Source organism: Rhagoletis zephyria, unplaced genomic scaffold, assembly GCF_001687245.7.
Source record: "Rhagoletis zephyria isolate East Lansing unplaced genomic scaffold, Rhagoletis_zephyria_1.1 Rzeph_scaffold_00212, whole genome shotgun sequence".
In the NCBI taxonomy this organism is placed as follows: Eukaryota; Metazoa; Arthropoda; class Insecta; order Diptera; family Tephritidae; genus Rhagoletis; species Rhagoletis zephyria.
Window position 1 is genome coordinate 3,250 of NW_016157296.1, and position 19,854 is coordinate 23,103.

The window sequence follows — 19,854 nt, forward strand, 5'->3', positions numbered from 1 at the left end:
TAGTTGAAGGGTTTGGTAAATACTAATAAATATTTTTTTGAAGCATATTTCTACAAATTTTATTCAACTTCCATACGTTAAGTAAGTTCATAAAAGGATGTCATTAAGCTCTGCTAATACAGATAAGCTTTCTTTCAACACATGGTTTAGTCATAGTTACCAAATCTTAGTTGAGGCAACCACGATTTGATTTGAGAGCGGAACATATTCATGCATGTGAGCCACCCCTAAATAATGCTCAGCGCATGTGTGTTTCACATACGAAGGGCGCCAGCTAAGCAATGCATACAGTCCCACTTATTGAATCGTTTGAATGCGCTAGTATGCCGACCATTGCATAAAATTTTTATGATAAAAACGATTCAATGAATAAGACTGTGTGCATGGAAATCATTGCTCCGCTACCGCTGTTCGTATATGGGTGAAACACGCGTGTGGTCACAGAGCGCTCAATAAGCTATGGCATGTCGATCACTGCGCTAGGTAGAGAAAGAAAAGTGTGTGCTATAACCAGGGATGCCGTTTGGATCTAAATAGATCCAATTGGATACATTTTTAGACGAATTTTTGCGGGATACTTATTTTTTCCGGTCAGTATAAATGTGGATACTTTTTTAAATAGGCCAAAATTTTATATTTCCTATAAAGTTTTTTTCGTTCAAAAATCGATTTTCATTAAAGATGGTAGAAAGCATTACGTTTTCTAAACGTATAAAGAATCGCTACTTAAGCGTGAAATTAAAGCATTTTATTTTTTGTGAACGAAGCAATGAACATATGAAGAGATCTCACCAAAATAGGTATAAGCGCAATTGCTTTAATTAGCTTAAAAGGATGCTTTAAGCAAGATCTTAATATACATATCGTCGTTTAAAGTACAAAACCGCGTATCAACAAAATGCAAAACCGCGTAATTATTTTCTGCATAAATTATTTTCTAGAGAGTAAAAACACTTATATTTCAAAATGGTTCTCTTTTTTATAAAGCAATCGCATTTCTGGCTAGTATATTTCAGGACGAATGGATAAGGATTGAGCCTAGAGCTTGTGTGAGCAAATCCAATTTTTGGCAGCAAATGTCAGTTACGCGGTTTTGCAGAATGACGATACGCGGTTTTGTACTTTAAACGACGATATATGTAAAGTAAATTATACTCTTGATGTAGTAATCTCTTTCATATCACATATCATTTGTTAATGATTTAAAAAGAAAGAAGATTTCAATGTAGTTTAAAAAACTAAATTTGATTTATTTAAGGAAACTTTTATGAATTTTACTGAAAAGACTTTAAATACACTCTAAAAAATTTTTGTGTATTTGCGCATATTGAGAGAGGTAACCAGTCTCCTCTTTTAATGTATGCAAATTTGCACGCCGTGTAATAAAATTAATCATTGCCTGTTTACTTTTACACATAAAATGTTTAAAATAAAGTAATGTTTATTATTAGTAGGAAATGTATTTGTAGTTTGAAAATTTTTGAAATTTTAAACATTCTACATATGTGTATTTATGTGTATATTTTAAAGGTCTCAAGTTCAAAATCAAATACTGAACATCCTATACGTATATTTATACAGATTCTTGTTGAAAAATAGATACTTTTCAGTAGTAGTTTTACATGCTCTTTTTAGAGTGTACTTGCTATTTATTATATTTATTTTGCAAAATACTTATGCACAAAAAATGTACTTTATAAATCGAAATTACAAATGTTTGATTTTATGCACATGTATTCCAAGTCCTTAGCATGGGTTAAATTATGTCTTTTTCATGAAAATGTTTGGTTTTCTTACAAGTTATGAGATGTATATGTAAAAAAAGAAAATTGGATACATTTGGATACATTTTTGGCTTGGTCAGGGATACATTTTCTTGAGACGGCGCGGCAACACTGGCTATAACATGCCTAGACTTGTTTGGCTCAGTTTCAGTTTTGCCATCGCCGAGAGTTGTTTCGGTGTGCGCATCACAGTATAGACCAGCGGTGCCCAAAGTTTTCAAATGGAAGTGCCCGCACCAATACATTGAAAACGCCCTATTAAAACGTACGAGTACACTGTAAAAATTCGCTAATTTACTTTTTGTTCGGGGGATTATTTGAAAAAAAAATCATACATTGTGCTTCGCCCTTGAAATTGACCGCCTTATTCCCACACCACTGACAAAACTCAGCGGCTGACTATTGCCTTTACTACTGCGCCTAATACTATGCCGCAAAATTTATTTTAAGCTGTCGTATGACAATTGTCAGTTTTATTGTTATGACCTACTGAGTAAGTGACAACGGCGAAACAATGTTTATATTGTGTTTTAGGCGCAGTAATTGTGACAATAGTCATATGATGAATTTTGTCAGTGTTGTAGGAATAGGGCGGTGAGAGTGAAAAAAAAAATCACTTTCCCACTTCTCTACTGAAGATATGTAATTCAGTTAAAATAAACACCAATTTTTCCAAGTGTTATTCATTTTTTGCGATCAAACGCAAGGCAATAACCAAATTTGCGTTAAGTTCTGAACACATTGAAAACGACGAGCTACAGACCACAGCTTCCAATTTGGCATTTTCATTATCTAAACGCTTTGTCGATGACGACATGATTTCTTTGAACGCGGCAGCGACATCATGAATTTGTATGAGTTTGACATAAAAGAAGAGGAAGAACCTTATCTGTCGCCAGAAAAATAGAAATAGATCTAATCTGGCCACAACCACAGCCGTCGCAAGTGTTAAANCGCTTTGTCGATGGCGACATGATTTCTTTGAACGCGGCAGCGACATCATGAATTTGTATGAGTTTGACATAAAAGAAGAGGAAGAACCTTATCTGTCGCCAGAAAAATAGAAATAGATCTAATCTGGCCACAACCACAGCCATCGTAAGTGTTAAAATAATTTGACAGCTGTGGTTTGTAGCTCGTCGTTTGCATTGTGTTCGGGCTATTAAAGATAACTGTCGTCAATATGTCCCAACAACGCATATGAAAGTGTTGTTGCTTTGTGCTTGTGCATATGCCAAGAAAAAAATTTGAAGCGAAGTAGAAAAAATTGTTTGTATATTTTGTATTGTTTCGCTCGGAGTGCTGAGTGTGTATATCAGCGCCCACCAAAGTGCTTTTACAAAAACAAATGTGCCCCGAGTGCTTAGGGTTTGGGCATCGCTGGTTTAGATAATGAAGATCCCTGCAAAAATCGTTGGGACATGTAGTCTATTTGTGGTAAATTGGAGTACTTACAAAAGTGTTCCTCTGTCATGCTATAGCGGACCAACTCGTATCTCTGCGCCAGCTTCCCTGCAAAAATCGTTGGACCATGTAGTCTATTTGTGGTAAATTGGAGTACTTACAAAAGTGTTCCTCTGTCATGCTATAGCGGACCAACTCGTATCTCTGCGCCAGCTTCCCTGCAAAAATCGTTGGACCATGTAGTCTATTTGTGGTAAATTGGAGTACTTACAAAAGTGTTCCTCTGTCATGCTGTAGCGGACCAACTCGTGTCTCTGCGCCAGCTTATTGTTTGTTATCCGATCACTGCTCGTGTTTTAACGAAACGTGATTGAAGTTGAGCATTTGAAAGCAGATTTGCATTCCTGGCTGTAGCTGAACGTGTAGAGATGCTCGCTGTTAGTTCTTAGCTTCAAGCATGTTCGGGTTCGAATGCCGTCAGAGGCAACATGTAATTTTTAATTTTTGGCTTGGATTTTATTAATTTTGAAAAAGCGTTTGAGAAGTGAAGAACATAAGCGTGTACAAACGAAAAAATATAACAACAATGCCATTGTTAATATGTTGGAGTAGTTTTGTGCTACTCTGATATAATGCAGGGATCGAGTATATGGTCCTGCCCTAGGACACCGTAATGTTAATTGGACCATATTTTTATATGAATTGTGGTTAATTTTGCAGTACTCCTTGGTCCTTAGGGCGTACTCTTTACACGCATGCATGGAGTAGTCGCGATTTTTGCAGGGGAAGCTGTGGCCCGTAGTTCGTCATTTTCAATGTGTTCAGAACTTAAACCATTCAGCTCTACGGATTGTGCCACAAAACTTCATTGCTTATAATATCAGAAAATAATGCAACGCCAGAACCAAAGAGACTAGGGAATAAATGTCCTGGTCGATGTGTTCGGGATTATGGCAGCCCTAATTTAGCATCTTGAGGCCGCACTTTGAATGCCTGGCGACAATGGTCAAGCTGAGCGCGTAGATTGAATAATTCTTTCATTCATAAGGTGCTCTACGAAAAAGAAAAATAACCACTGTATTTTACGAGAAGAGCAATATATTTACCGGTCCTTAATTTTACAGGTGCCTTAAATACTGAAAACGTGAAAATTTTCTTGACTCCTTGACTCCTTGTTGTTTTTGTTTTCTTTTGTGACAAAAAATTATTATTGAATCACGGGGTATGGTAGCAGTAAATTCCACAATCTGCTTAACCTCAGGTAGTTAATATGCGCCAGAAAAGTGACAATGAAACTACCTTCCTTTTATATCATGGGTAAAACGACAGTTTCCTTTTTTTAAACGAAAATAATTTGTAATGAATTTACCAGTCTGTGTTTTTGTGATTTATTTAACACGTGGTGTAGAGCTTAGATACGTATAACCTCTGTTAACCAAAAATAATTGAATGAATTGATTAGTCTTTGTATTTGTGATTTATTTAAATAAAACATGTTAATTTTAGTTGAAAAATGTTACCCGTTTTTAGCGCTTTTTTTTGCCAATTTAGCCAGTTGGCCCAAAAAGTTCTGGCAACACTGGATATGATTTAGAAGCATATATGTAAATGAAAAGTAAACACCAACAATTCGCTCTCAGTGGTGAAAGGCATTGCTGTATGGACGTTGTTCCTGTTTTCGCATCATAATTGAAAGGTTTCGGCTAATACTAACATTTTTACTAAAATGAGGTAAAAGTAATAACAACAAAACTGAGTAATCAGTAGTTTCTTATGTATATACTTAATCTCGCTATCAAATATCGCTTCACACATTCTGATACTTTATTTCAGATACATATGTGAATATAATCACTGCCCTGGCTATTTCCAGTAAATTCAATATCCATCGCTATTTTTATTTGCAGCATATTTAGGTCTAATACTTTACTATCGCTTTAGCCATGGCATGGCTTACAGCCTTTGCCTCCCTTTCCACCTCCTCCACCACCGACTCCATCAGTAACAACAGGCACCGGCTTAACTACGATTGGCTGTATGACGAAAGTTGGCTGAATTACCTTGGATGGTTGTGGAGCTGGATGCACTGGTCGTGGTGGTGGTGGGGCAGGATGAACTGGCCGTGGTTGTGGGGCGGGGTGAACAGGGCGTGGAGGTGGAGCAGGATGAACAGGACGGGGTTGTGGAGCTGGATGAACTGGACGTGGTGGTGGGGCGGGATAGGTTTGTACGGGCACAATAATAATTTTTGGAGGCGCCGGCGGAGGTGGCGGTGGTGGTGCAGGTGCTGGATGATAATACACTGGTACTGCCTCTGGTGCTGGATGGTAAACTACAGGTGCTGGAGCAGGCGCCGGGTGATAATGTACTGGTTGTTGTGGTTGCGCCACAGGCGCGGGAGGTAGAAATGGATTTTTCTTAAAAGTACCGATCACACTTGTAGCGGTGGATATGACGACAACTACATATAAAAAGTATCCGAAAGGACTTGCGCTCTCCCACTGAAACATTTTTCCTGCTGTTTCATCCCGTGCGCCACACCAGATAGCTCTTTACTTAATATTGAAACAGTGATACTGATAGTTGTCTATTTATACATTCAAATGTAGCCTTATTCGAAGATGGGTAATAATACTTGCTTATTAAGTATTTTAAGTATACATGTTATTAGCTTCAAAGAACATTTTCCTTTTGGAAATGAAAATACATATGAGTCTTGTCTGTTAATCGTAAATTTTTAATTGAACAAATTTTAATTGGCTACCAGAACTGTGCGCAAACGGCAAGCGGGAGTCCCCAGAACCGGTCGTTAATCGATAATTAACTAGAAGTAATGGAATTTTAAATTTGCGCAAATTATAGATTCGCAAGTATTGATCACAATAACGAAAAGACTAAGACTTCAAATAACTATTAAATATGTTTAATTCAATTGCATTTAATGAGCTACAAAATGTTTCAAGGTAAATGTATTTCCCCTTTTCCTGTATAAGATTGTTTAAATTTCGTTTCATTAAAATATTTTTGAACCGCAATGAATTATTACACAAAATTATGTTCTGTCATTTAGTCGCTTTTCTAATTTTTCGCTTCTAAAATTGAGATCCATTCGTTTAGCCGTGAGTAGAGCGTCGACGCCGCCATGTCAAATGACCGTAAAGGCCGGTCCACATAGAACTTTGGCGTTGGCTTTGGCGTCGGCGTGGATTAACAGCTGACTATGAATATACACAATTATATGGGCCACAACAATTATATGTCCACATGTCAACGGAAACGCCAACGCCAAAGTTAACGCACACAAAAGGATGGGCATCTCTCATCTTTTTGCGCGCGTTGTCAATCAGCTGTTGCAAATACATAAAATTATGTGAAATATTTTTAATTCTTAATCAAATGTAGGTAAGAAATATCATTTTTCATGCAATTATTGATATTAAATATTAGTTTATCTGTCATTAGTATGTAAATCTAGTACTCAAAGCATTCGATGTCAAGCGTTCATTGTAGCAAGCATACTTTTAACGTGCGTTCTGTCAAACTAACGCCAACGCCAAAGCCAACGCGAAAGTTCTATGTGGACCGGCCTTAACTGATATGACAATAGCTTTGTTCCACACGATTTCCGGGCTGTTTCGGTAATTAGAGAGTAAATATTAGCTACTCTCTCACAATTGTAAAAAATGTGTCAAAACGCATAGTTGCCAACTTAGTGCTTTAAGCACTAGATTTAGTGCTTTTTGAAAATTAAGACGCCAAAAAAATGGTTTAGTGCCTAGTGCCCTTTTTAGTGCTTTTTTCTGAACTAAAATTTCTGAATTTACAAGAATCTACAAATTTTAATGCACTAAAATGCAAACCTTGATTGATAAAAAGATGAAGTTGCAAACCCACGTTCTTGCGTTCTTGTTAAATTGTATTCGCGTTGAAAATGATAGCACGCAGATAAGTTAAGTATTTATTTTTTTATTTTCTTGATTATTGATTGATTACACAGTTCGAAAAATTTTATCTTTTTTTGCCACCTAAGTGATCGGTTGTTGTAGATTTTTCGGTGCTGAATCCAAATCTGGCTGCAGAATTTCTCTACCACGTCAGAATTTTGAGATATCCGAACCTCTAAGTGTAAAAACACGGTTTTTCGCAATATTTGAGGTTATATTATAAAACAACAAATTTTTTCGCTCATTTCTACTTTGAGTATCATTAAGTATTACTCGTCCCCTTTAAAAATCGTTTGTTGCGATTCGATTGTGTTTTCTCCAGATTTACCAGTTTTAATGTGCAGTACTGCGGTATTACTTCGTAAGCATGAATGTGTATTTATTTATACATGTAAAGTGTTAATTTTTTTACTTTTGTTTACCACAAACTGTTATGAAGAAAGAGTATCCTATGATACAAAAAAAAATTTAGTACTTTTAGTGCTTTAAAACGCTCTTTTTCCCAACGTTTGGTGCTTTTTGAAACCCAGAAGTTGGCAACACTGTCAAAACGTTCTAAAAGTGCCCAGAGCGGGAGAAACACAAAAAACCACATTTCGTGCTCGGAACAGTGTTTCCAAAAGTGGGGATTTATCTTCAAAATGAAGAAATTTTTCATAAACAATCAAAAAAATCTTCACATGAAGATAATTACAGCAAAATAAAACTTCATACAAAAAATCTTCACTATGAAGATATCTGCCAGCACTTGAAGATGTTCTTTTTTGAAATGTTGGCAAGAAATGTTTCGTTTTTGTAATCAACTTACTGCTGCAGCTAGAATTCTATTGCCAAATATGGTTTTTGGCAGTTGCCACTGGTAGACGACAAAAACGTATCGCTTTTGTCATCAGTTTACCTTGCACGACAAACTAACGTTGTGAATTTCCACAGGATAAAAATATGGAGCGATATTTGTTAGAACAAAAAGGAAAGTAATTTTGGTTTATAAATTTAAATTAACAAATTAAATTTTCTATAAATAACTATAGGAGCATCATCATCATCCGATAGCGAGTATACATAAATGCACAGGTCTGGGGATGGATTCTGTAACGAAAATTGATAGAACTTCGTATCTTTTGTTAAAAGAAACAATAGAGTAGCTGGATTTTCGCATCGATGGTTCTTAATGTTAAAATTATGTATGTATTTGTTATAATTTTTACTGCCCTTATGCGTCAAATTTTTTAGTGTAATTTTATATGAATTGATTTATCCTATATGAGTATAAACTAAATTGTATTTTTTTATGAAACAAAAAAAATATATTTCGCGCCAATAAAACATTCAACAAGAAACATGTACATAAAACTGGGTCCGAGTCAGGGCATCCGTGGTCGAATCAAGCTCGATTCGAAACAAGGCATATTCAACAAGGTAGAAGTGACAATTCAGTCGAGCTCTCTCATAGCTGTCTGTAATGTCAAAATATGTAAACAAAGAAATTAACCCTCTGTTATGCATTTACCATATTTAATAGAACTCAACATTTTTGAAATGAAAGTTTTTGTACATAAGAAAATATTTAAAATCTCATTAGAATCAGATTCATTTTATTTACTGCATTTTCGGTTTAATGTAAATGTAGAAATGCATACTTACTCAAAATTACACACTAAATGAAACACACTCATTTATAAAACCGTTTTGACAATTTTCTAGCTTTTACTATCCCAATGTTTTTGAGCATTTATTTTTTTATTCAAATACTTAATTCTAAAGTATATTAGATATTAAAAAAAGTTTGATTCTTCTAAATTTACATCAGAACCTAACTTCAATAATTTAGCAATTAAATTTTTGCTATTCAAAATTTCCTTTCCATTAAATTTACTAAAAATTACTTTCAGTTTCTTTATGTCAACAAGGAATACTGGTTTAGGTTTTATCAGACCACCATTTGAAATTTGGCCTATCCATCTATGTATATGAAAGGGAGATTTTCTTTTCATATTCGGTATAATAAATCCTGCACCTGGGACAAAACGCGTCCACTTAGAAATACTTGGCTGCGATAGGCAACAAATAAAGTCACGACCACACGTGAAGAGTCTCCTAATGAAACATCGCAGCAATTTGCCCACCGTTGTCGCTTCACTTGACAATTCGAAGGTTTAAAATAACGCACAAGTTTGTTGTCCAGGCTCTTGGCAAACACAACGCACCGCTCGCAATTCCTTTTCATTTTATTATGTATTTAAAATCAGTCGCAGAGATCACAATTGAAATCTTATATTAAAAAAAAAATGTTGAATAGTAAAGGGTTAAGAGTTGACATTTCAGTCGCAGTTCAAAAGAGAGAAATGTCGAAATCAATTCTAAATTGTTATGCCTTGATTCGAAACGAATGAAATGAAATTACAGCTATTTACCCTCAAATACTTTTTAGATTGAAAAAGCGAACTCGCTACCAAATTCTTTAATCTTTAAAAGATTTTTGATTAAAAATTGATAATTTAAAAAGGGCTTAAAACTGTTACTCTTCATTTTGTTTGTTTGATTAAAATTAGATTTGAAATGCTTGGAATTTGTAGACCATTCGTTTGGCCTCAAAAACGTATTGCAACCAAAAAAAATATTTACAGAAACAGCTGATATACAATAGATGCAATTTCACTTTTAAATTGGTTATGGTCAGAGTTAACTTTTTACTTTTATTTTAGGTGTATTCGATGAGGAATTTTGTATACACTGCGCTTATTTAAATCTCTTTGTTTTCTTTCCGGAAAATATTGGTAGATTTTTAGCCTTTCTTGGTAAAAATGGTAGAAAATAAAATACAGCTAAAAAGTTGGTAAATCTACCAATAAAGTGGTAAAATCCGTGCACTGTCTGTAACTGTGAGTTTTCAAGTGTACACTGAAAATTGTGTACATTCTTCATTTTGAGATTCAGGAAGTGTGAGAGTGAGTTTTAACTGTCAAAAGTATGTACACTTCCTCATTTTGCAATTCAGCAAGTGTGAAATGAGTTTCAACTGTGAAAATTGTGTACACTTCTCTTCCGAAAAACTAACAGCATTTTATTCGATGAGTTTTGCACTCTGTGTACACGGCATTTTCTCACAGTTATGATAGGCACTAACAGCGAATAAATCAGACGGGTTCGGTTCGCGCAGCATTTCGCCACTAACGCAGTGATCGGACTTCTACCATATTGTGGTAGATCTGCCACTTTTTTGAGCATCTACCACATCTACCACACAAGGTCTGAAATCTACCACATATTCGCGCTTTTGAGTAGTTTTATTTTTGCTTGACATAATTTTCTTAATTTTAAGAGAAAAAATTGTCCAACACTAAACACTATATGGTAACAAGAATGATATAATACAAGATTTCGAATTCCCGACGACGATGAAATTTTTCAAGCAAAAGTAAACAAAGCCGAATGGGAGAATAAAACAAAATGTAAGATAGTAAATTTTCTCAGTAATCAATTTGTCGACAGGAAACGCGGTTTTATTGTGTTAAATTGCAAAATAAATGATTTAAAAAAATAATCCGAAAATGTTAAAAAAAATGGCGATTTTTGTGAAAGTATTAATTAATTAATTTAAGTGCATCTAAGGTTTCTAAGGCGTTGTTTACTTTTACTTGAGAATTGACAAAATCGGCAAGTCCCACGGCAGAATTTTTGTAATTTTTGTACAAATTTTTATCCAAACCCAGAGATCTACCACATTTTTTTTAAATCTACCACATTTTTTTCAGATTCTACCACACAGAATTTTTTTAAAGTCCGATCACTGCACTAACGTCGCACAAATCAAATCGTACTTGAACTTCGGCGAGTAAACATGAGCGACGAAGCGGGTAACGGGGTTGCGTGTTTGGTTATTTATGCGTAAAAAAAAACAAAAAGTTATAAAACGAAGGAAGCCCAACAAACATTTAGGTTTGAGCTCAACTTGAGGTTAAGTTGACAACTAAGGTATTTCTCAAATCTCCAACGTTGTTTCTCAACAGTACCTCAAGTGGAGGATCGTAGCGTTCTCAACAAAAAGGGCATGTTTCTTTGTATGAAAAAATTACTGTTTCTCAAGTTGAGAAACTCCTAGTTCTCAACTTGAACTCCAATGTAATTCTCCAATTGGTCTCAAACATATCATTGAAATACTAAAATTGAAATAGTAGAATACCTTATACCGTTTTGATTGAAACGACATACATAGATGAATTTAAATATAAATTTTTCATTATCAATTATGGAGTTAATCAATATCGTATTACAATAATTCACTTCACAGTATACATTCCGATAGTAATTTTGCCACTTGATTCACTTCGCGTTTTATTTTATTTCAAGATTATTTGAGGATACTTTGAAGTTTTTTTTTTACTTTTTGTTGGCAATTTTCCTCTTCATATAGCTTTAGTTTTTCACTTGATAATTAAAAATTCGTTTCTCTATCACTTTGTACGTATCTGCGGGTCGGTTAGATATGAGTTGGAGAATGGTGTCGGATATCAACTTGAGAACTATGAATTTCTCCAAGGTTGGAGAAATATTTTTTGATGTTTATTGGGAGGGTACGAGTGAATTGTTTTGAAATAGAAAAAAAAACAATACATATTGTTATTCTGTGGATGACAAGAGAGGAGCAGGAGCATATTTTGTCCCCCGTTTGCCCCTATTTAGGTAGCATTTCTTTGTCCGCTTTATGCATACGAAGCGCCTGGTTATGAAGAGCCTTGAAAATAAGCGAAAACAAGTATATATGTACAGATTAAGGCATCCAGTACCGGGATTCGGGAGTCCCAAGCCCTTTTTTGAGTCCCAAAATCCCGGGATCAAGCCCTCGGGATCCCGGGATATAATTTAAATTATAACCAAATTAAAACAAAACGACATTCAGACACTGTAATGTCATAAAAGAATTATAAAATGCAACCCTACAAATAATCAAATAATATATGTATTACAATTCTTACACTACTATTATTCTATGTCGGCCGCTGTGGTGCAGTGGTAAGCCGTGCGCGCTTCCACTCCGTAGCACCCGGGTTCAAACCCTGGTCAAAGCAACATCGCAAAAAAATATAGAAAAAAGGTTTTTTCTTAACAGCGGTCGTCCGTCGGCAGGCAATGGCAAACCTCCGAGTGTATTTCTGCCATGAAAAACAGCTTCTCATAAAAATACAATCGCCATTCGGAGTCGGCGTAAAACTGTAGGTCCCTCCGCTTTGTGTGACAATATCAAGGTGCACGCCACAAGTCGGAGGAGAAGCTCGGCCAAACACTAACATATGTGTAAGCGCCAATCTATTATTATTATTATTATTCTGTGTCATAATATATATAACATATATATGAGGCATTTTTTTCATATCGGACACCAAATTTGGTGTCACAATTTCGATTGGCTTCACATTTTTCCTTTTTTTCGGATATATGATCTGTAAAATTTTGGAGTTTTTCAAGATTCTGACGAAATGATCATGTACTTCTTCAAATTGCTATATCTCGGGTTCTGTTTATCGTTTTAAAAACAGTTCTTGAAAAGCTCCCATTTTTTTATAACATGTGTTTTATAGAGATTTAAACAAGGATTACGATGATGTAATTTAAAATCCCAAATTGACTTGTCTTTACTATGCAAATCAGCTTAAAATAGTTCAACTGTTAATAGCTAAGTTAACTTTAGGGCAATCGTAACCTTCAATAGAAAGCCGGTTTCTTTATCTTCAAAACGACGTTAAGATGACGTCTCTACGATGAGTAGAGCCCGAGATATAACGATTTGAAGATGTACATGAACGGTCAGAATCACGAAAAAATTTGAACTTTGACAGATCATATCTCCGAAGAAAAAAAAATTCATCGAATACGTGTTAGCTTATTTCATGTATAGAACCCATACAAAAATTTAAGCGAATCGGAGACATGACATAATTTTTTTTTACGAAATCCGTCCGACTTGTATATATACATAAGCATATATACATACCATATGGCATACTAATATTACTACACAAAGATGATCTCTTATTTTTTACTTTTTGTAAAAATGACTGCGAATACAATATGAATGAATTTTAAATGGTTTATTCAGTTTGTTATTAGCTTTTTAAACCGACATAAAATAAGGACATTTATATTTTTTTGCTTAAAAACACAAATTTATTTTTATTTCTAGTATTCACATTAAAGCAAGTTTGCATAGTTTTGCATATTTTTAATTAATGGTAATAGTATCCCGAAATATCCGTGGATCCCGGGATTACCAATTTAAAATCCCGAAACCCCGGGATTCACAAAATGGTCCGGGATTGCATGCCTTAGTACACATGTATGTAAGTAGATGTATAACAGCGTAGCAAACAGCCTAACAATGCGCAAACGGAATATAAAGAGTATCAAAAAGGGTGCAATAACTAACTGTGTACACCCAAAGCTAAAATTCTCACAATAAATTAGTATTGAAAAAAAAAACAATATTTAAAATGCAAAACTACACTTAATTTTCCAATTCTTCCAAAGAATCCTCCATCGTCGAAAATCCTCCATGCTGCAATTCTTGGTCCCGAAAAAATTCTAAATTTTCAAAGTACCACAACGTGGGCACTCTCACTTTTCCGAATTTTTTGCAATTTCCGCCGGTAGGAGGCTCGTACGCCCTGACATTTTTTTACAGTTTCTATCCTGGCAGTTTTGTCTACTTCTCCAGCAGTTTTTTCCATGATTTTTGTTTTTCATTCCTATCTTTATATTTCTCAATTTTACTTTGTCAAATCGCAACTTCTCTCTACAAAAATTCAAAAAAAAATCTTATAAAAATCGCTTACTTGCAATTTACCGCGATGTGCTCACTTCAATGGCTCAAAATACCCTGATATGACGAAATGGGTTAAAAGTAAACTGATGTGACGTGTAAGAAAGTCGTTGCGAGCAAGCGAAGCGAGGAAGACGTATATGTACGCTGACCATATTTATGGGAGCCAAATACGGGACAAAAAAAATGTTCCAATTTTTTTCACAAAAAATTACAGATCTTAAACAGCATTCTTATAGTAACATCACAAATATGTAGGATATTTCTCTCGAGATTTTTACCCCGCAAAATTTGTAAAAAAATCGTGAAATTTTAGTGTAATAAAGTGCAAAGTGCAGTTGATGAGACTTACCGTTAATTTTTGGATTTTTTTTGTTGCCGGTGCTACGCATTATTTTCATACAAATTATGTTCGACAATTTTTTAAAAGAGAAGCAAAAGAGCAGCACTTTCCACACGTGTTTTCCGATTGTCTTGCTTCATGAAAATCAGCGACTATGTCAGCTGACACGACCTACATATGTATCTTATGGGATTTTTGTGTTAACTACAGCAAAAAAAATCTTTTTATAAAGTACTGCATAGTCCTTTTAGAAGATGCGTTAAAAGATGCACGCAATTTTCAACAGAAATGTTCTCCGAAAGCATCGCAAACATTCAAGTATGCTTTAAATTTCGCTAATATATTAAACGGCTATTATTTTATCTCCAACACTTCTCGCTACATCCTATAACTAAGCGCCCGTTATTGTAAAGAGAATATCCATCATCTTCTCTTCACATTACTTAGCCTTCACATCTTCCAGCTGAAGCAGTATCAATGGAAATTTAAAAAAATGTATGCACAAATATTTTGGAGACCGCTAGACTCACCTTTGCTTAGCTACCTTATAGCAATAAAGTATCAGATAAAAATGTGCTATAAAACAAAAAAATTTAAAATGAAAAAATCCTTGTCACTATTAGTTGAACCCGAGACCACCATTGACACACCAGGGTAAAAATTAATTCTTGAATTTATTTTCAAAATTGTTATATTTATTATTAAAATTTTAAATATCGAAGTTTAACAAAAAAAAATATAAGTAGAGTTCACTATTTGATGCGAAAATGCGAAAGACAAAAATCAGCGTTTATTTTGTTGCTTTGCTGTGCTTTTGTGCGAAACGGCGCCATAACGATGCCGTATGTTTGTTGTAAAAAACTGCCGATCAAAAAGTGAACTCTAGTATAGTGATTTTCAAACTGTTAAAGACACTACATTAGTCGACACGATAGTAAGTAAGAAAAATACATGAATCAGTGTCTGAACGACTATCGTGTCAAAGTTACATGATGCATGCCCTGTTCATAGAGAAAATTACAATCATATACCAATATCCCCTAAAACTGGCTCATAGGCATGCCATTTTAATGAGAGGTTAAAGCTCCGAAATACCAGACACCGAATACGGGACAAATATAGGGCATCAAAAGAAATACAGAACATTTGGCGTCCCGTATAAAGTAAATAATTTACCAGGACAATGGGTCAAAAAAGAGGACTGTCCCGTATAATACAGGACGGATGGTCACCGTACGGATATGGTATCGGTTGCTGGCCAGAGTACATAGGCACAATCAACTTTTAAATACATATATGGGCAAATCTAAAAAACAGGTAACCTTGGTGTTGTTTAGCTTTATTTTCACTGTTGGAAACTATATCAAGCTGGTTGCTTTTGGATATAATTCATTGACGTATACTTGAAGACTCAAAAAAAAATTTAGATCAATTTGCTGCATAACTTTTGAATTATAGATGTTTAAATAAAAAAAAAAATACTGAAAAAAAGGGAATTTTTTATGTAATTTTTAAGAGGTGAAAAACTAATTATGTCATAACTTTTGAAGCACACCATATACTGATTTGAAATTTTATGTGCAATTAGTACTTATGTGTACACTTCATATGTAGTAGGTAAGAAAAGTGTGCATTAAAAAATAACGAAATGGCAAGTAACTCAAAATCTGTAATTCCACATTTCACAATTTTCAAAATTTTCGCTTTATCGCGTATAGTTTTTGAAGCATTTAAGTTTAAGAACTTTTTAAGTATGTATTGTGTACTACAAACCATAATAAACCAACTTTTAAAGATAAAATATTCTGCGATCTTTAGCGTAATTTTTATTCCAAAAACACTTTAATTAAAGGCACATTTGGAAAATACGCCGAAACGATCTAAATCTTTCTATAACTGCTAGTCCTTATAAAACTACATATACCTGTAAAATGCTTCAAAAAATTTGTCTCTAGAAGTGTGTAAAAACCCTGATTTACTACTTTTAATGATGCTCCTTCTCTTAGTCAGAATATTTCGAGAGTGGTATCAAAGCAACTTTTTTCGACAAATGTTCTGATAGTTGCTCTTACTTAATTGGAGTCTTCTGAATTCAATGGCGTCCTAAGTTTTACCCTATTGGCTCCACTTTTCGAGATAGCGGTACCTCAAACTTTGCTTAAATTTTAACTATTTTATAAAAAAAGTCCCTGGGTTTTGAAGATATTTTACTAAAATTTTGCACATAACCGTTTTTTAATATTACCTTAACTATTCCATAAAATCATCGAAATCGGTTCACTAAAACATATAGCTCCCATACAACTGATTGATCAGAGACGTTGTTTTGCGTTATAACTCCTTCAATTAAACAGGTTAAAATTTAGTATAGGTTCAATTTAACATATAGCACGCATACAATCTATTATTCAGATATGAAGTTAGAGTTATTGCGCAAAAACACATATCTGAGTAATCAGTTGTATTCGATAATTTTTAGGAATAATTAAGGTAATATTAAAAAACTGTTATGTGCAAAATTTGAGTAAAATAACTTCAAAACTAAGGGAGTTATTTATAGATCAGTTAAAATTTAATCAAATTTTCAAGTACCGTTATCTCGAAAACCGGAGCCAATCTGGTAAAACAGGGCATGTCATTGAATTTAGAACATCCCAATTAAGTGAGTTCAACTTTCAAAATCTTTCCTCAAAGTTTACAACTTGAACAGCGTAATTTCAACCCAGCTTATTATTTTGTTTTCTATTTCATGCTTATTCCTCGTCTAACTTTTGAAGCACTTGATGAAAATGAATGTCACTTATATTAATCGATTTATTGAGAAGTTACGAATAAAATGATATATAAAACATAGGTGTGCTCACAAATTTAAAAATTAATTTTTTTTTTGAAAGTGTACCTATTTTTTAGATTTGCCAATATATATATTTCTACAAATCTTTACCAAATAAATTTGGAAATTAATTTTAATTACATTCGAGTTTATTCTTAACAAGTCAGAAGTGAAATTCACTGACGTCTACAAAAGTTAAAAAAATAAAGAGCGGACAATTTGTCATATTTAGAATTAATGTCCAACGAACGTAGAAATCTACGTGACCGCAATAACAGCATACATACATATCTTCTGTACTACAGTGCATTCACACCGCAACACGGCGAACAGCAATCTTGAACGAGAAGGAAGCAACCGATCGTTGAGAATTCAAATCAAAGCAAATGAGATAACTTTTTTTTGCTGAAGGAGAGCAGCGGCCATCCAAACGCAACGACACCAAAAGTTAATAGCAACGAGTCAAGACGACTACATAACGAGCCCCTTCGGGTTAAAGTGACAGCGCAACGTACACATGTATATGCGCACACGACGGTGACTGGAAATAAAGCAACGACACAACGACCGTTAAAAAGAAAACGTCTACGAAGAGGCACATAAAAGCTCTGATCTAATACTTTTCGTGAAAAATCCTGTAAAACTGTCAAACAGCAAAATTACTCTCTGAAGTGAGAGTAAAAAGTGAGTAACAACAAAAAGTACGGGAACAAAAAAACCATTTTTCCTGTAAAAGCGTCAACCAGTGATTGCTTGACACTTTTCATGATTTTACCAGAAGAAAAAGTTCGGCTAAAATCTTGCAACTTCATTCTCTACACAACTCTTCAAAAGCTCTCATTTACAGGTTTTTGGAGGATTTTGGAGTACGGGAACATTTTTCCTGCAACTTCCTGCAAGTTCGTGTAAAATCCTGTAAGTTCATGGAGTACTGGATCAGAGCTAAATACAACGTTTATTGGAAGCAGAACAACGATTCAACGAACACAGCAGCAGTGTTGCCGCGAATCATTTTTAGTGGTAGCTAAATTCCTTTAAAAAGGGCTAAAAAAGAGCTAAAAAAAGTCGTTGTGGCTAAAAATGGTAGCTAAAATTTTTCACTTACATAAACATATACATATAGGCATACACGCAAACATTTTCAATGAGTAATGGTATAGAAAAACAATGAACTCTGGAAATATTTTTCCAACCAACAACCGTTTTGTATTTAAGGGAAAATATACGACACCAGCTTGCTGGCTCCATTAAGTGATTTTACCCTCAGGCTCGAAGCACATAACATACCAGCATGCTGCTACAATATTCATTTCTTTACAAATGAGGTCGAGGAAAGATCGAATGATTGAAGCCGAAATTTCATAATTTTTCTACTATTTTGTTAAACAATGTTTTTTTTCAGTTCACAACTGCAATATCGGGGAACTTAATCCTCCACACACACGGCTTTGATTCATATAGTGCAAGAAATTTCCGCCAAAACACAAAATTAAGCTCATTTCACCACTCACGACACCAGCACGCTGGTACAATCATAAAATTTTCAAATAGTTTTTGAAGCCGCACCAGCAGCTGGTACAATCACACCACAAGAACATACACGGTCAATCGACTTGATGGGCCATTTAACAAATTAAGCATATTATGCTAGGCCGTAAACTTATCTATTTTAAACTATAGTTAAATCGTTAATGGATAAGTTAACAGCCAGCCCTAACAATTTTACAGTATGTATGTATGAAAACGTAAGGTACATACAATACATATATGTATATATATCAGTCTTTCTTAGTTTAGAAATTCATATCTTACATAAATAAAAAAAAATAGATCAAATTAGGTATATCCAGCTTTTTCACGCCAAGCATGAATATGTACATTCTCCAAAGGGCTAAAAAAGGGCTAGGGGCAATTTTAAATTTATGTGGCCAAAAAAAGTATGTGGTAGCTAAATTTAGCCACCAAAGTGCTAAAACGGCAACACTGCACAGCAGTGATAGCGCAACGTGTATGTATACCCTGCAAAAAATTGTGCGACTAATCTCTAAAGAGAGTAATCCGAGATTAATCTCAATCGGGTACAATTGGGAATTAATTAGTCCGAACTAGTCTCATACGGGTACTAATGGAGGCCAATTAGACTCGACTCATCCCTTATGGGTATAACTGTGAGATCAATTAGTCCCCAACTCATCTCTAACGGGTAATATTAACGATTTAATGATATGTACGCACTTAGTCAATGAAATTTCATGTGCGGCGTGGGCACACAAAGAGAGTATTCGCCTAACAAAACTGAGCACCCCGGTTCGAATCTCAGCTGGCGCAAATTTTTATTTTTATTTTTTAAAAGTGACTAGTCGCTTTTTATACCCATTCGGGTATAAAGGTGAACAATTAGTCTCTTCATAGGACATGCTCGAACAAAAGCGATCAGTTCATTCCATACCCTGCAAAATATATGTATATATGTATTACAATTCTTACACTACTATTATTCTATGTCGGCCGCTGTGGTGCAGTGGTAAGCCGTGCGCGCTTCCACTCCGTAGCACCCGGGTTCAAACCCTGGTCAAAGCAACATCGCAAAAAAATATAGAAAAAAGGTTTTTTCTTAACAGCGGTCGTCCTCGGCAGGCAATGGCAAACCTCCGAGTGTATTTCTGCCATGAAAAACAGCTTCTCATAAAAATACAATCGCCGTTCGGAGTCGGCGTAAAACTGTAGGT

At 34.7% G+C, this 19,854-nt stretch overlaps 1 protein-coding gene across 1 annotated transcript; it reads right to left on the bottom strand.

Moving 5' to 3' along the window:
* Positions 1-5,125: 5,125 nt before the first annotated feature.
* Positions 5,126-5,698, bottom strand: LOC108358134 (vegetative cell wall protein gp1-like). Its single transcript, XM_017609306.1, has one exon. The coding sequence runs from the start codon at positions 5,696-5,698 to the stop codon at positions 5,126-5,128; it is 573 nt and encodes a 190-aa protein (XP_017464795.1).
* Positions 5,699-19,854: the final 14,156 nt, after the last annotated feature.